We start from the raw sequence: 15,603 nt of genomic DNA, 5'->3' as shown, positions 1-15,603 counted from the left end.
GCCAGCCTCTCCGAAGCCGGGGGTCTAAACAGAGCCAAATGGCCAGAAGGCTTTTAAAAGACTTTATTGGGGAAACGTACAGGGGGGGCTGTCCTTGGAGACATCGCAGGACACTGTCCTCCATCTTGCGGGGCGGGCGCAGTCCCCAGGGGCCCCTGCTCAGAAGCATCTGACCTGGGGGTGGAGGAGGGGGGTGATAAAGAGGGACTGGGTGGGGGGCTCCCACACCCTGCGGCCCTGACCCTGAGGCTCCAGGGTCCAAGGAAGGGCCTGACCCTGCCCCAGGCTGGAAGCCTCTGAGGGCTCAGGGGGGCAGGTGGGCCTCTCCCTCTCGGGTCTCCTAGAGGCCAGGGTCACACCACCTCCCAACCGCAGATGTGTCCACGGGCCCTCCTGCCCCCGGCTCGCTGCCACTCACCAGTCTTCGCAGGGGCCTCGTCTGTGACTCCTGGAGAGGCCTGGCCCCGGGGGGGCCCACTACCCCCCCATCTGTGGGGAAGGACAGCAGGGAGGAGTCAGCTGCAGGGCAGGGGGCGGGGCGAAGGGGCATTAGAAGGGGCGCGGCAGGGCCCTCACCCCTCGCTGCTGCTGCTCCTGCTCCAGGTTCCGCTGCAGAACCTGCTGCTGGTTGGCAATGACGCGCCGGATGCCGTTGACGAAGTTGCCCTGGTCGTGCGGGATGAGGCCGATGAAGATCTTCTTCTCCGAGGAGTACAGAAGCATGAGGACGCGGACCTCGCAGGCGGCCTTGTAGGAGAAGTGCACGCAGCCGGCCTGGCGGTGCAGAGCGGTCACGCCGGTCCTCTGCGCGCTCCGCGGCCAGAGCACGGAGCACTCCGGGCCGTCCCCAGCCCTGTCACCACTCCCATGAGGGGACCCGAGACAGAAGCCAGAAATGCCTCCCCCAGGGCCCGCCCAGCACACTCCGGTGATCCTGTGACCCCAACGCCGGCCGGGTAAGCGCCCAGGACCAGCCACAGCTGTGACGGACAGCACCGCACAGGAGCCACCCCGCGCTAGCAGACAGCCGGCGGGGCTCCAGGGCCACCTCCAACCGGGAAACCCTACAGGCAGCAAGGGGCAGGGAGGCTGGGCAGCGGGTGACGCACCACGTGGCTCAGCAGCACAGCACCCACCGGCACCAAGCGCCTCCCGACCCCTCGCCGGATCCTCGCCCTCTGCAGGTCCGGGGTCACCAACCCTGTCTCCCTGGCTGAGAGCTTGAGGCCCTGCAGGCCCCCAGAAAGGGCTGTGTGCCACCACGGGGGCGGCCCTCCCAGCACCCACCAGAGCTGAGAGGCTGCGGGGTCTCCCTGAGGGAACTCTGCTTTAAACTCTTTACAACAGAAAGCATATACAACTAGTCCCTCAAAAGCACAAAGGCGCAGCTATGACACCTTCAGCTGATTTAAAATAAATGCTAAGCTGAGCTGGGGACAGCCGGGACCAGTAAAGGAAACACCCAAAAGTGGACACGGACAGCTGTGGCTTCAGGAGCCCAGAAGCCCGACGCCCTCACTTCGTAGACGGAGAGACTGAGGCCTGCAGAGCAGAGAGACCAATTGAGACGCGCAGCAGATGAGCGCCAGGGCTTTAAGAGCCCAAACTGGAGGCAGACAGACCCCGTCCCAGGGAAGGGAGAGGACATGGGGCAGGTAAGGACCTGGGAGCAGGGGGGAACCCAGACAGCGCAGCAGGCCCCAGAGGCCCAGCACGTGCTGGCACGGCCTCTGAGCCTCAGTTTCCCCATCTGTGACCCCGGGTCAGGACAAGTCCTGTCCAGGCCCAGAGCACAGCACGCTTCCCACGGCCGGTTGGGGGGAACCTTCATTCCGTCTCCTTTCAGTTTCTGCACACCGAGCCGCTGTCTGGGGGTCGTCAGCCCTGCGCGCACCCCGCCCCACTCACAAAGCCGTTGTCCATGATCCGGCACAGGCTCTTCAGCGTCTCCAGGTCCTTGGTGAAGTGGAACTGCACCAGGCGGGAGTTCCGGAAGAGCGGCACCAGCGTGGTCTGCGGGGCCCGGGGGCGGCTCCATGAGGCCCCCAGCCGGCAGCCACCCCACGACCCCGCACGTCGCCCCGGCTGGGACCCGCCGAAGCCAGGCCTGCAGCACCCCACCCCCCTCCACGCGCGGAGCAGGCAGCGCCCTCTGCCCGCCCCCACCCCCGGGGATGGAGGCGGCACCCTTCCCCGCTCACCAGGAGCTGCTGCGGGATGAGCTGCATGTACAGCTTCCGAGGCCACTGCTCCGTCCTCCTGCGGGGACGCGCCCGCGGGTCAGGAGGTGGGGCTCCCGCCAGCCCCGCCCCTGCCCGCCAGCCCCGCCCCTGCCCGCCAGCCGCCACTCACAGGATCTCCCCTTGGTTCACGTAGATGTGCGAGGGCAGCCACCGCTTAGACCGGCTGTGGGGCTCAGGCCTGGGCTTTTGGGAGGAAAGACGGGAAGAGGTCAGGAGTGGGAGGTGCCCTGGGTCAGGGACGAAGCATTGGTCCCAAGGTCCCCCGGCCTCACCTCCTGCCACTCCATGACTCCGCTCCATGCCAGGAACTTGTTGTTGACGATCTGGACGGGGCCCGCCACGCCGCCGGGTCCCACTGCCTGTGGGAGGAGACAGGTGGGCTCGTACCCCGGGCTCCCCAAGGAAGGAGCCTGGGAACCTAGAGGCTGCCCCAGGGCCCAGCCCCACCTCGGACCCCTGCTGGGCTGCTGTTGCCAGGCTGCCCACAGGCCTGGAGGACGCCCCAGCACTGGCCCAGCCCCGCGACCCCCGTGCCCTCGGCTGGGACACTTTCGGGTGAAGGGGACGCTGTGAACCGCTGGTGAGGTGTGAGCCACGGCGTGCACACACCCCGCTCCGCCAGACTGCTGTGCCCGCGAGCCCATCCGGCTCCCCACGCCCCACGGGCCCTTCAAGCGGCAGCCCCGGGGCACACCTGTTTCCGGGTGGTGATGACCTGCCGGATGGCGTTGACGAAGCCGCTCTGGTCGTAGGGGATGAGGCCCATGAAGATCTTCTTCTTGGACGAGTAGAGGAGCATGAGCACGCGCACCTCGCACGGAGAGATGTGCGGGAAGAGCATGCAGCCCGCCTGCGGGAGGGGAGGGAATCAAGAGACAGAAACCGCCCAAGTGACCCGGGGCCGCCATCCTGAGCACCTATGGACCTGCACCTCGGTGTCCCCCCCACCATGAATCTGGGGTCAGGACAGGGGCCCCACGGAGGGGGGGGTGTCCTGAGAGGGCTCCATCTCCCACGCCCCGCCCCCTACCCCAGACCAGCCCTGTCCTGGGAGCCCGGGCCCAGCAGAGACCACCACGCCTGGGGGAGATGCCAGACCAGAGCCTGCAAGCAGACCCAGCTCTGCTTCCTCCTAGCTTTGACCCAAGCAAGTCACCTCTGCACCTCAGTTTCCCCATCTGTACAATGGCATAACAGTGCACACAGCAAGTGCCACATAAACGCTTGTTGCATGAGAAGCTACTGCCTCCTTGGTGGGACTACAGGAGAACCTGAGCCACACAAGCGTCCCCATCCCCATCGGGGTGGAGCAAGCGCTTTCTCAGCAAACAGTGCTGAACACGGGTGACCAGGCAGGAGAGAGACCCCACATCTGTCACAACCCCAAGAAGACCGCACAGCGCCCCCTGAAGACCACAGCCAGGAGGCAGTCTGTCCCAAAGGGGACTGAGGACTGGAGAGACCCCAGAGTGGAGCCCTCCAGGCAGCTCCCTTTGGGCAGCTACTGGAAACGGGCCCACACCAGCTGTGTCTGAACCCTGATTCAACAACCTCACCAGCTCCAGTTTACTGAGCACTCACTACACTCAGACTACTGCCTCAGTTTTACCCAAGTGCCCTGGCCTCCCCCCAGGATATCACAGATGAGGAACCTGACTATTCCCTGTTCCAGCTCTTTTCCGTCAGCCCCACTTCCAGGTCCCTGCCAGGGGCTGTGACCCCAACAAGCTCCCAGCTCCCTGGAGGGCTGGCCAGGCCCCCCCCCGCCCTTTGCTCCTGTGCCCAGCGCCCGCCCCGGCCTGGTGGGGAGCTGGGTTCCTCTGCTGTCCCCTCTAAGCAGTGAGACCCCGGTTCACAGGGACGGGGATGCCCCTGGAGGTCTCCCAGGACCTTGCCACCTGCTTCGACTGTCCCCTGCCTACCGCTTGGTCACCACAGTGTTCCCGGGGCCTCTGTCCCTGCCCGCCCCCCAGCACCCCTGCCCCACTCACGAAGCCGTTGCCCATGACCCGGCAGAGCCCCTTGAGGGAGTCACAGTCTCTGTTGGTGAAGTGGAACTGCGCCAGCTGGGAGTTGCGGAACAGGGGGCCCAGGGTGGTCTGGGGGCGACACGGGGGCAGCAGGGTCAGGGCTGGGCAGGTGCTCGCAGCCACGGGGGGCAGGCGGGTGAGGGTGGGGTCTCACCAGCAGCTGCTGCGGGATCAGTTGCATGATCAGCTTCTGCGGCCACTGGTCAGTCTCCCTGCGGGAGGAGAGGGTCAGCAGAGCGCACCCCTTCTGCCACCCGCCCTCGCACCCCACCCGCACTCACAGGTTCTCGCCCTGGTTCACGTAGGCCTGGCAGGGGAGGGCCCGCTTCAGCTTCGCGGTGGAGTCCGAGTAGGGTCTGCGCTTCTGTGTTGGGGGCAGAGGGGTCTCTGGACACGCCCGCTGTGCAGGCTGGCCCCCCACCTGCAAGACCCCCAGGTCAGCCCCCACCCCGCAGACTCCCAAGGTGCCGGCCATGGGTGCTCACCTCCTGCCACTCCAGGACTCCGCTCCAGGCCAGCAGCTTGTTGCTGAGCCGGTGCTCGCTGACAGCCAGGCCCCCGAGGGCGAGTCCAGGCGAGGAGGGCCCAATGGGGCCCAGGGCCCCAAAGACTCGAGCACCTTGCTGTGGAAGAGGGGGAGGCAACTGAGGAGCTGCTCTCCACCCACCCCAGAAGGAACACCCCAATGTCCAGACCCCAGACCCCCTGCGCAAACCACCCCGGGGCAGTCTCCAAACCCTTCCTTCCAGAACCTAGACCCGGACTGGGTGGCCCCCCCATCCCTTTCTGGCCAGAGCCTGCCTGTCCCCTCAGCACTGGTTCCTGAAAGCGACCAGCTGCTTCCCCTTCAGCCTTTGCTCGGGGCAGGCTCTACCCTGGCCTGCCATGCCCTCCCCTTCAAGAGATGCGCCCCACTCATCCTCCCAGGATCATCAATTTTGGGTCCCTTTATTGAGATGCAACTCAGAAGCAGCTCTCTGGGGCTCCGGAGCCGCCTCAGAACACGCCCACGATGCACAGCCAGACTGGGCTCTGGCTGGCTGGCACACCAGCTTGCCCCATCCCGCCCAAGCACAGAACTCTCTTCCACGGTTCCTGCGGCCCTGGAGAGAAAATCCAGGCTCCCCTCCGGCTCCCGCCAGGCGGGCTCCAGCCCTCCTTCACGCAGCCCAGGCTGCAGCCACTTCAGGCTGATCCTGGGGAGGCAGGAGGAAGTGACCGGAAGCAGAGAGAACAGAACCCTCTGGGAACTGGGAGCCGGACAACAAACGGAGGGTCTCCCAAACACAGTGTCTTGAGAGCATGTGCAAAACACCAGAATGTTGCGGCAATAAAGCCAAGCAGGACACATCCTACACATGAGGCACTATCCAGTCACCTTTAAACACACACACACACACCAAAAACATCTCAAAACAAACAAGGGAGCGCTTAGGACAGCCGGGCAACAGGAAACTCTTGAAAACCTCTCTAGTAGGTGCCTCCAGGCAGTCAGAAAAAATAAAAGTGGTTATTACTTTTCATCTTACTACTAATGAGTATTTTTCCCAAATTTCCTATAATGCACACAAGTGTCTTCTGCCCCAGAATATGAGACAGGAAAGACTGTATTTCGCAAGAGCTTAAAAGGCAAAGAAATCTGAGCAAGCGTGCTCTCCATGTGGGCAGGTGGTTCTGGGATTCAGACAATCCAGTGAGATCAGGAAGAAAGGCAGAGAGCTTCCCGCTCTAAGAACATGGTGGTGTGTGTTCCTGAGATGGAGATAGACTGTCGGAGCCCTGGGGCGCAGGCACCACAGCCAGAGCCCACAACATCCAAGAAACTAGTTAGATCACACAACTGTAGAAGCCTCTGGGATCCAGACAAACGCACTTAAGGACCCGGGTAATATGAGCACCAGGGACACCTGTTTAAACTCTACCGTATTTCTAGCCATCAGACTGAGCACGTTTTAATCTAGGGGGTTGAAGATCAGGGAAGCTTAAGCCCAGGTCTCACCGAACGCAGGATGAGCATCAAGGTGGAGAGTCACGTTTAAGAACTAGACCTAAATGCAATCCTAAAAGGACTGTCACATCTGGACAGGTGTGTGTAAAGCCTGGCTGTGCCTCCCACATGTGTTTTGCTAATCACTGCACAAGAAGCCTAATTTAGTACTGAGAAAAGAGATGAACGCCTTAAGACGCACGTTTAAGGACCCAGGAGACGCTTGTTCACAAGCGGACATGAACGCTAAGAAACCCGCCTCCCCAGGGAAGCAATGGAGTGAAGTGTGATGTTTAAGAGCAGAGAGGTGTTCAGAGGCCGGGCATCTGACTCTAACACCGAGAAAACCTGCTTAAGGCTGGTGTGCAGCTGCCACAGGTCCCCGCCACGTACAACGGTGAGGCAGGGTATTTATTAATTAGCCCCAGGTTAGGGTAAGCGGCGCATCTGAACAAACGTGTCACGGTTTAGCTGTGCGTGTTTCTAAACATCGCGATGTGTGAATTTATCGCCCCGCAAAAACCCTACGAAAAATTTTTAAAAGCATGTACAGGTTGTGGGTCTGGGGAAGCGTATCTAACTCAGCGTCCCTGCGAAGCTGTGTTTATGTTTAAGATCTGGGTTTACCGCGATCAGTGGGACATCCCACACCTGGGCAAGCGCGCAAACGAACCCCCGGCGCACACGCCCCGGGCGCCCTGCAGAACGCCCCCAGGGGCAACACCTGGGCGCCCGAGTGCGAGACGCGGGGCCCCTAGCCGCCATCTCCCCCCGCCCCTCCCCCATCTCCAGCTTCTCTGCGCGGAGAGAGAGCAACTTTCCAATTGGAAAAACAACAGTACACGCCGACCGTCCGCCCGCCCCCCACCCAGCGTTCAAATCAGGCCGCGGAGTCAGCAGTAATTTGAGCCCTTACCGCCCCCGTACCCCACCCCCGCCACCCCATCCCGAACGCGAAACAAAGGGGAGAGCCCGGCGCGTACCACCCGGGGGGTTTCACGGGGGAAGCGGGTCCCAAAGTGGGACCACCCTTCGGGTCACCGGAGAAACCCCCGAGGGGGTGGGAGCTGGGGACAAAGACGCCAGCCCGGGGGAGGGGCCGGCGGGGGCGGGGCCGTGGAAAGCTCTGGAAAAAGGGCGGGGGGCTCACCATGGGAGGGGCCGAGCGAGCCCGGATCCGCGGCGGCTGCGGGCCTCGAGGGCTGGCCGGCCAGGAGCGCGAGCGGGCAGCGCGCGCCGTGAGGGGCCGCAGAGGGCGGCCTCGACCCCCGAGGGGGCCCCCAGCGCCGGAGCGGTGCGGGGCGCGGCGCGGACGGACCATGGCGGGCGCGGGCCGAGCGGTCTGGGGGGCTGCCACGGGCCTCACGGGGGGCTGCGGGCTGCGCCGACTGAGGGGCGCGGGCGCGCGACTCCGGGGGAGACGGGCCGGGCTGTACCAAGCGCAGGGGACGCGCCTCCGGAGAGGGGTCGCCGCGGCCAAACCACTGCGGCGAGCAGGGGCGCGCGGCGCGTACCAACCGCGTCCGCGAAGGGGCGTGGCCGGGGCGTACCAAACAGGGCCGGGGGTGCCCGAGAAAGGGTGTGTGGGGCGGGGAACTCGGCAATTGGACGGGACAATGGGCCGCACGCGCACGAAGGGGAGGGGCTGAGAGGACGTGAAAGAAACCACCTCAGGGGGCGGGGCTGGGAGGCCACACCGAAGGGAGACGGGGCGGGGGGCGGGGAATGAATGTAGAGGGTGATACCAAGCGGGCTCCGGGCCTGGGGGGGGCATGCCGGGAGGCCGACGGAACCGGGAGACTACGTCGGGACGCGTCAGAAAGAGAGGAAGGAAGGAATAATAGGCCTGGAGGCAAGCGAACCGGCCTAGAGGTTCGGAAATACGGATCGCTCCAGAAACTCAGGAGAGGACTTAGGGTTTCAAGGCAGTGACGTGGCCAGGCGGGCGAGGGACCACAACTCCCAGCGGCCTCCGCGTGGCTTGGGCGGAGCCGGCGGTCCCACAGCTGCGTGCCCATTGGCTCCCGCGACCTAGGCTCCGCCCGTCTGCCTCTACTTCTCCTTGCCACTCGCCTCTCAGGGCCATTCATTGATTCGCTCCTTCACTCAGCGATTAAAGGACTGCGTATTCACATGCTAGTAGCTGTGTATAACATTTCTTGCTTCAGTTTCCTTCTTTCTTAAATGTGGATACTAGCTAACCCTAAAATGGCTATGAGAATCAAAAGAGTTGATGAAGTATTAGATCGGTATTTGGCACAGTAACGACCTAAATGATGGTTTTTCTCCTTTTAAAATCATTATTATTAGTGCCATTTCCAGTTCTGTGCTGGGCACCAATTGTGGTGACAAAGAGACCAGGCCCACTGGAGAAAATAAATAATCGCATTTTGTGAAGTGTTACAAATAGAGCAAATGCACTCTATGGGGGATGGGATGGTGACCGTGAGAAGTCAGGAAAGTGACCTTTAGGCAGCCTGCAAGTCCACAGAGGCTGCAAGAGTGTGCTAAGATGAGGGACCAGCCAGGGCACAAATCCTGAGAGTAGAAGGAAAGCGGGGGTGGGGGGTGGGGGGGTTGGGAGATGGTGGGTGAGGCGTGGCGCACGACTGGAGCAGAGAGGGTGAAGGAGAGCTGAGGAAGCAGACAGTGGCCAGGTGCCGCAAGCAGCGTCCTATAGCCTCGCGATGGAATTTGGATTTTAGTCTCACTTTGCTGGGGAACCATCAAAAGGTTTTTTATCAAGGAAGGGACAAAGTCTCATTTACATTTTAAACAAATCATTCACAAATGCATAGAGTCATGCCCACAATGTCTCTACAAGTCTACAAAAGAAGCTGGATCCAGAGTCACCTCTGAGGAGAGAAGACAGCAGATGGAAGAGTCAAAGACATGGAAAGGAGACTCAGTTTGTTCCTGTAGACTATTTGGAATTCTTACCATATGCAACCTTTTGAAACAGTAACATCTATTTTTTAAAGATCCCTCCAGCTGCTGCATTGAATATGAGGTAAGGGCTAGTGGAGCAGGAGGGCAGATAGGAGACTATGGCAATAAGCCAGCTGAGAGTCACAGGTGGCTTAGACCGCAGGGAGTGTGGCCACAGTGGAAGTACACACTTTCACACTGTATTTTCAAGCTGAAGCCCAAAGGACTTGTGCAGGGAGTGAAAGTGAGAGGGTGAAGTGATTTCAAGGGCTTTGCTTGTACAGAGGTGTCATTTCGTGAAAGGGAAATGACTGTGGGAGGAGCAGGGTGGGGTGGGCAGAGATGGAACTCCAAATCTGACCTGGATTGTGGCCAAATAGGCAATCACTACTCTCTGGACCCAGACTGCCAGATAGATATCAACAGTTACCTCCAGAGGCCTGACTATGTCAAGAGACCCCACTCCTGGCAGTAGGAAGGAGAATCGTAGGGACAGAAGTCCCCTTCTCCTCAATCTATTTTCTGTTTCTACGTGGTACATTTGCAGTGTTGACTAAACAGTGTAAATGGGGGGAGGTCTGGAGACACAACTTTGAGAGCCTTCAGTGTTTCATGAGAATGAATGAGATCACGAGGACGTGTGTGTGTACAGAGGCTGGGACACTCCATCCTTTTAGAGTTCAGATCTATGAAGAGCAATCAGATGGGAGGAGAAGCCCCAGGTAAGGTCATATTTGAGCCCCAAATCTGACCTGGATTGTGGCCAAATAGGGAATCACTACTCTCTGGACCCAGACAGCCAACTAGGTATCAACAGTTACCTCTAGAGGCCTGACTATGTCAGGAGACCCCACTGCTGGCAGTAGGAAGAAGAATTGCAGGGACAGAAGGCCCTTTCTCCTCCTTAATCTCCCTAAACCCTCAATTCTCATCATTCTTAGTACAGGCCATTGTGGTCTCTCGCATGGTTAATAGCCTTCTAACTCCTGTCACCTTGACTTTCATTTCACTCATCAGAAGACTCCAATGAGTCTTCCTTGGTGGCACAGTGGATAAGAGTCCACCTGCCAATACAGGGGACACGGGTTTGATCCCCATTCGGGCGGGCAAGATTTCACAATGCTACAGAACAGCTAAGCCTGCGCACCACAACTGCTGAGTCTGCACGCTGCAACAGCTGAAGGCCACACCTGGAGCCTGTGTTCTGAGACAAGAAGCCACCGCAGTGAGAAGCCTGTGCGCTGCGACCAAGAGGAGCCCCCGGCTCACGGCAACTAAAGAAAGCCCGCGCAAAGCAATGAAGACCCAGCGCAGCCAAAAATAAATAAAAATATAAAAGAAAAATTAAAAAAAAAAAAAAGAAGAAGAAGACTCCAGTGGCTTGCGAGTGCCCTTAGAATTAATTACAAACTCTTCCTCTAAGGCCCCACATGGTGGGACCCCTGCTGCTGTCTCTAGACTGACCTCTTTTGTGCTCTTTCTGTTCTCCACCTAGTTGATGCCTTCCCACACTTCAGATCCCATGAGGACAATGTGTTGGTGTGAATTCCTAGGATTTTGTATAAGCATGGAGAAAGGTGTGCCAGGATCCACTCCAGCATGAGCAAAATGGCAACATGTCAGAATGAGAAATGAAAACACAGGGTGAAATTCTATTAGTAATTACTGTAATTAGTACAGTACAGCTCTCTGAAACCATCTAGCTTATCAAATTTGCCAATTTGTAAGACACGGTTCATCGTATCTGTAAAATCTGCCCAGCCTAGCTGGCTACTATTATGACTAAGCGGTTCTGCTCCCATCTGTTAAGCGGTACACTTCCTGAGGAGTAGCTGTCTGTTACCAAACTTGTTTATGCCAGTTAAGCCTCAGTTAATAACTTCACCCTATCAAATGAATTAAATATTAATACAAGAGAGTTGTTTGCATGCAAAGCGTGTTGCCTGAATTGGAAAGAATAAAAGTGAGTTGCTTTAAAAAAAATGTTGCCAGATGAGTTGCAAGCAAAGTAACTGTAAATGATTAAACAGAAAAGCTCATAAAAACCTAGGAAGGTCCAGCCTTCAGTTTGCTTAATAAGTGTCTTCAGGTTCTCCTGTCACTTTTTTAAAAGAATTGGAAATGATAAATTACTTTTTATGGTTTATGGGTGCAGTTTATGTAAGCATGTGACACAGTATGAAAACTGGGAGGCTGACTGATTGTCAGAGCTGGTGCCTGCCTGTAAAACTTAATTTAAAAATATATAATTCTAAAAAAAAAAAATATATATATATATATATATATATATAATTCTTAGAGAAACTTCCCTGATGTGGTTAAGACTCTGTGCTTACGCTGCAGGGGGCGTGGGTTCAACTCCTGGTTGGGGAACTAAGATCCTGCATGCTGTGTGCGGTGCGGCCAAAAATATAAAATTTAAAAAAAAAAAAAAACATATCATCCTTGAAAAAGCAATAATAATAATAAATGTCTTAGACACTGCTAAGCACTTCTCGTCTGAGTTCACTGAACCCTTACACACTGGGTCATGAGAGTGACAACCTTATCATCTCATTCTGCAGATAGGGAAACCAACAGCCACCAGCTGCCCCCCAACAGGCACTGTTCCGAACACTCCCACATTGCAAAAACCCGGACCTCGCCCATCTCCAAGCCCAGAGGGCTTTCTCCTTGCCTTCAGAAGCAAGGTGCCTTGAGATGGCCGTGTTCTGCCCAGCCTCTTCCCATGCAGTATCATTCACACTGGCGAACTGGCAAGAAATGAGTTGGTACAATCACTGACATACCACATTATTTTTTTGGAGGGGGCAATTTGGCAGTTCGGTCGCAGTTTAAAATGGGCACCCCGCTAAAAAATTAAAATGGGCACCCCAAAAGACCAGAAACATTCTACATAGCCAATAAGAGACCGACTGGGAAAATGATGGCATTCCTGGGGGGAGTACTATGCAGCCATACAAATGGATGAGAGACTTCCCTGGTGGTCCAGAGGTTAAGATCCCATGCTTACAATACAGCGGGTGCAGGTTTGATCCCTGGTCTAGGAGTTATTAATAAGATCCCAGATACCTCACAGCCAAAAAACCAAAACATAAAACAGAAGCAGTATTGTAACAAATTCAACACTTTAAAAATGGTCTATTAAAAAAAAAAAAAGAAGAAGGCTTTTTGTCCTGGTATAATCAGCAAGATACATTCTCAGATAAAAAAAGTAATCTACAGAATAAGGCAGAGTAAGTTCTAGAGACCTTCTGTAGAACAAAGAGCCTGTGCTTACTAACACTCCAGCATGCACTGAAATTTAAGAGGATAGATCTGTTGAAGTGTCCTTACCACACATACACATAATACACAGAAAACCAAAGGGACACAAGAAAACTTTTGGAGGTGATGAATGCCTGCTACCTTGTTTGTAATGATTCTTTCACAAGTGGATGCATATATCCAAACTCAATCATACACCTCCATAAAGCTGCTTATAAAAATATAAAGCAAGCTGCCACTGGCTAGAAGAGCCAGAAAACGAATATATTTTTGTTCGCTTCTACCAGCTAGTCCAGATCTCCAAAGAACACACAAGAAATCGGTAACTAGTCTCCAGAGAGGGCTGGGAGAGACCATGCATTGGATTGATTTGGAGGCCTCTAAAAGTGTGAACCACAGGAGGCTTTATTATGCAAAAAATAAGTTGAATTTTTTATAAGTGAAGTAAATAAGAATAGAATCGGCATACACCTCAATTTGGAAATTCTCCACTTGGAAATATATCACATGGGAATTCCTGAATAGGAACTCCCCTGGCTGTCCAGTGATTAACAAAGCTCGCTTCCACTGCAGGGGGCACAGGTTTGATCCCTGGTCAGAGAATTAACATCCTGCATGCCCCTGGGTGTGGCCAAAAAAAAAAAAAAAGGAATGCCTATACAAATGAAAGGGAAGAGATACATGTTCATGCTGATTCTCTGTGGCACTTTTTATAATAGTGGAAAACTATACAGCTATCCAGCTGCCGTGAAGAATGTGGCAAAGAGCCTCAAATGTGGCAAACAGCCCCCATGACCCCCACCTCCTAGTATTATAATCTTTGTATTGTCCTCAGCCTCAGTGTGGGCTGGACCTAGCAACTGTTCTAATGAACAGAATACAGCAAAAGTGATAGGCTATCACTTCCACTATTGGGTTACAAAAAAAAAAAAAAAAAACTGGCTTCCACCTTGTTTGTCTTATGAAAAGGACTGCAAGGTGAGGAACCAAGAAGACCTCCAGCCAAGAGCAAGCAAGGAACTGAGGCGCTGTGTCCAGGCAAAGGTGAAAAAAAGATCGTGCCCCCAGGCATGTGAACGAGCTTGGAAGCGGGCCCTCCCCCAGTGGAGCCTTCAGATGAGACTGCAGCCCCAGCCTGACTGCCACCTCAAGAGACTTGAGCCAGAAGCATCAGCTAAGCTGGGCCTGGATTCCTGATGGAGAAACTGTGAGACAGCAAATGCTATCGTTTTAAGCCACGGAATGGTTACATCAACAGGCAGTTTATGCAGACTGGATGGTTTGTGGGATTGGAATGTGTCCACTTAATGCACCAGGGGAAGCAACCATTTACTAACGGGGACACAGAGTTACTTGTATTGAATGATGTGGACCAATGGCCATGATTCAAACGGGGGTGGGGGCTGGGGGTGGGGAAAGCAAGATAAAGAACATATACAAACTGACCTCAGTTACATAAAACGTTTAAGAAACTATCAATGTGTATCTACAACGGTAAGCGTATAAACCCAAACACCAAACTGATGAACCTGCCTCTGAGGAGGCTGGTGGTTTGCTCAGTGTTTGAAGTGAGAGGGGAGAAGGAGGTATGAAACAATACTTCACTTTCTGTTCTACACTTCAGTGGGTTTTTTCCATCTTTATGAAACTAGATTCCTATGTAACTCAATAAAATTTTAAGATTAATTTCCTTAAAAGCCCAAGGTGATAGGAAAATATTAGTGAGTTTTATGTACCTTGAGACAACTATGTTTTTTAGAGGGTGTCATTTTTCTCAAACTTTCTTCATAGAAGTAGGAGGTGGGCACTCTCTCACCCAAGACAGATATCTAACCATTAATGTGTCAGTGATCTAGCTTTTTTTTCTTTTTCCCAATTATGTTCTCCCACTTTTGCCAGATCTGTTCCTGTAGAAGAATTCTCATCAGTTTCTCAGTCTTGCTTCCAGCCCTGCATGCCTGGCCCAAAAAGCAAATTGGTCAGAAATGAAATGTTTCTAACCACTCACCCACCCAAATTACAACCGTCATGGATGCCCTGGTGGTTCTGACAAAGTAGCATGCATTTTTAGACATAGTTTTGCCCTGTAGGAGCATATTTTGACCAGTGATGGCAACCTGGCTAATGGCAGCTCTCCTTCAAGGGCTCAATCCTGCAGGAATTACTTCTAGCCACATGGGGTCAGAGATTCAGAGGCACGGGGACCTACCTAAAGCCACACAGCTCATTGGTACAGAAGCTGGAATCTCAACCCTGATGTTTAAGGCCTGTACTACTTCTACACTGCAGCAGCTTTAACCATATCTCATGCTCAGAGAAAAACTTTCCGGAAAGTCCTGCTCTCTTGGTGCTGGCTGGTTCTGGGAGGCTGTTGTCTACACCTGGGCTGTGAAATGTGGAGGTGAGCTCTGTGCGTGCACCTCCTCTCTCTGGGCACGCCGTAACCCACGGCTAGCTTCTCATCTGGGATACAGTATGGGGTACTGACACGTGACAGTCTTCAGTTCATCTAACTGGGTGCTGAGGTCAAGGGCCCCCAGTGACTGGGAAACAGCCATTGGTTTGTTTGATCAATTTGTCCCGGAAGGCCTCAAGGAGTGTCTGCGTTTGCCCACGGGGCCATGTCCACCCTGGTGGGAACAGCATGGGCTGCGTCCTGCTAGTCTTCTTCCCTTTTGGTGGCTTTGGACGCCAGTCGGGCACTCTCTCCTTGGAAACTCTCGGCTTCCAGAACACACCTGCCGGCTCCTCCTGTCCCCCAGCCCGGGCCCAGCCCTCACATGTGGGTCCTTCTCTGGCCTCTGGCCTTGTCCTCCGTCTTCTTGTTCCAGAGGTCACAAAATGGCGGCCCGGCGGCCTCTTGAGACCCACCAGCGGGTTTTGTTTGGTCCTCACAGTGTTTTGTTTGTTTGTTTTAATTTGAATGCTGTGAGGTGGGGCAAGCACTCCCCAAGTTCGCCACAGTCCCCGCCAGTCCCTGTCGTCTTACACCCGTCCGTGTCACGCATTTCCATCACCTGCCTGGCCCCTGGAGCCATCTGAGTTTTCGAGAACCCCTGCAACGCACGCCACGGGGGAGACCTCGCCCACTCTCCCTCCGACCTCTTGTCCACACCAGAGTCGCCGAGGGGGCTTGCGTTTGATGCTG

General features: G+C 55.5%; 1 protein-coding gene across 1 annotated transcript; it reads right to left on the bottom strand.

Moving 5' to 3' along the window:
* Window positions 1–48: 48 nt before the first annotated feature.
* On the bottom strand, window positions 49–7,743 carry PTOV1 (PTOV1 extended AT-hook containing adaptor protein). The gene is made up of 13 exons (XM_061139928.1): window positions 7,411–7,743; window positions 4,759–4,896; window positions 4,555–4,637; window positions 4,428–4,485; window positions 4,235–4,342; window positions 2,938–3,093; window positions 2,516–2,602; window positions 2,353–2,426; window positions 2,202–2,259; window positions 1,909–2,013; window positions 577–774; window positions 419–489; window positions 49–174 (listed from the first exon to the last, which is right to left on the bottom strand). The coding sequence occupies exons 1-12, from the start codon at window positions 7,579–7,581 to the stop codon at window positions 478–480; spliced, it is 1,248 nt and encodes a 415-aa protein (XP_060995911.1). The 5' UTR covers window positions 7,582–7,743; the 3' UTR covers window positions 49–174; window positions 419–477.
* Between the last annotated feature and the right edge of the window lie 7,860 nt (window positions 7,744–15,603).

Source organism: Dama dama, chromosome 4, assembly GCF_033118175.1.
Source record: "Dama dama isolate Ldn47 chromosome 4, ASM3311817v1, whole genome shotgun sequence".
In the NCBI taxonomy this organism is placed as follows: domain Eukaryota; kingdom Metazoa; phylum Chordata; class Mammalia; order Artiodactyla; family Cervidae; genus Dama; species Dama dama.
This window is presented reverse-complemented; position numbering and strand designations above follow the sequence as displayed.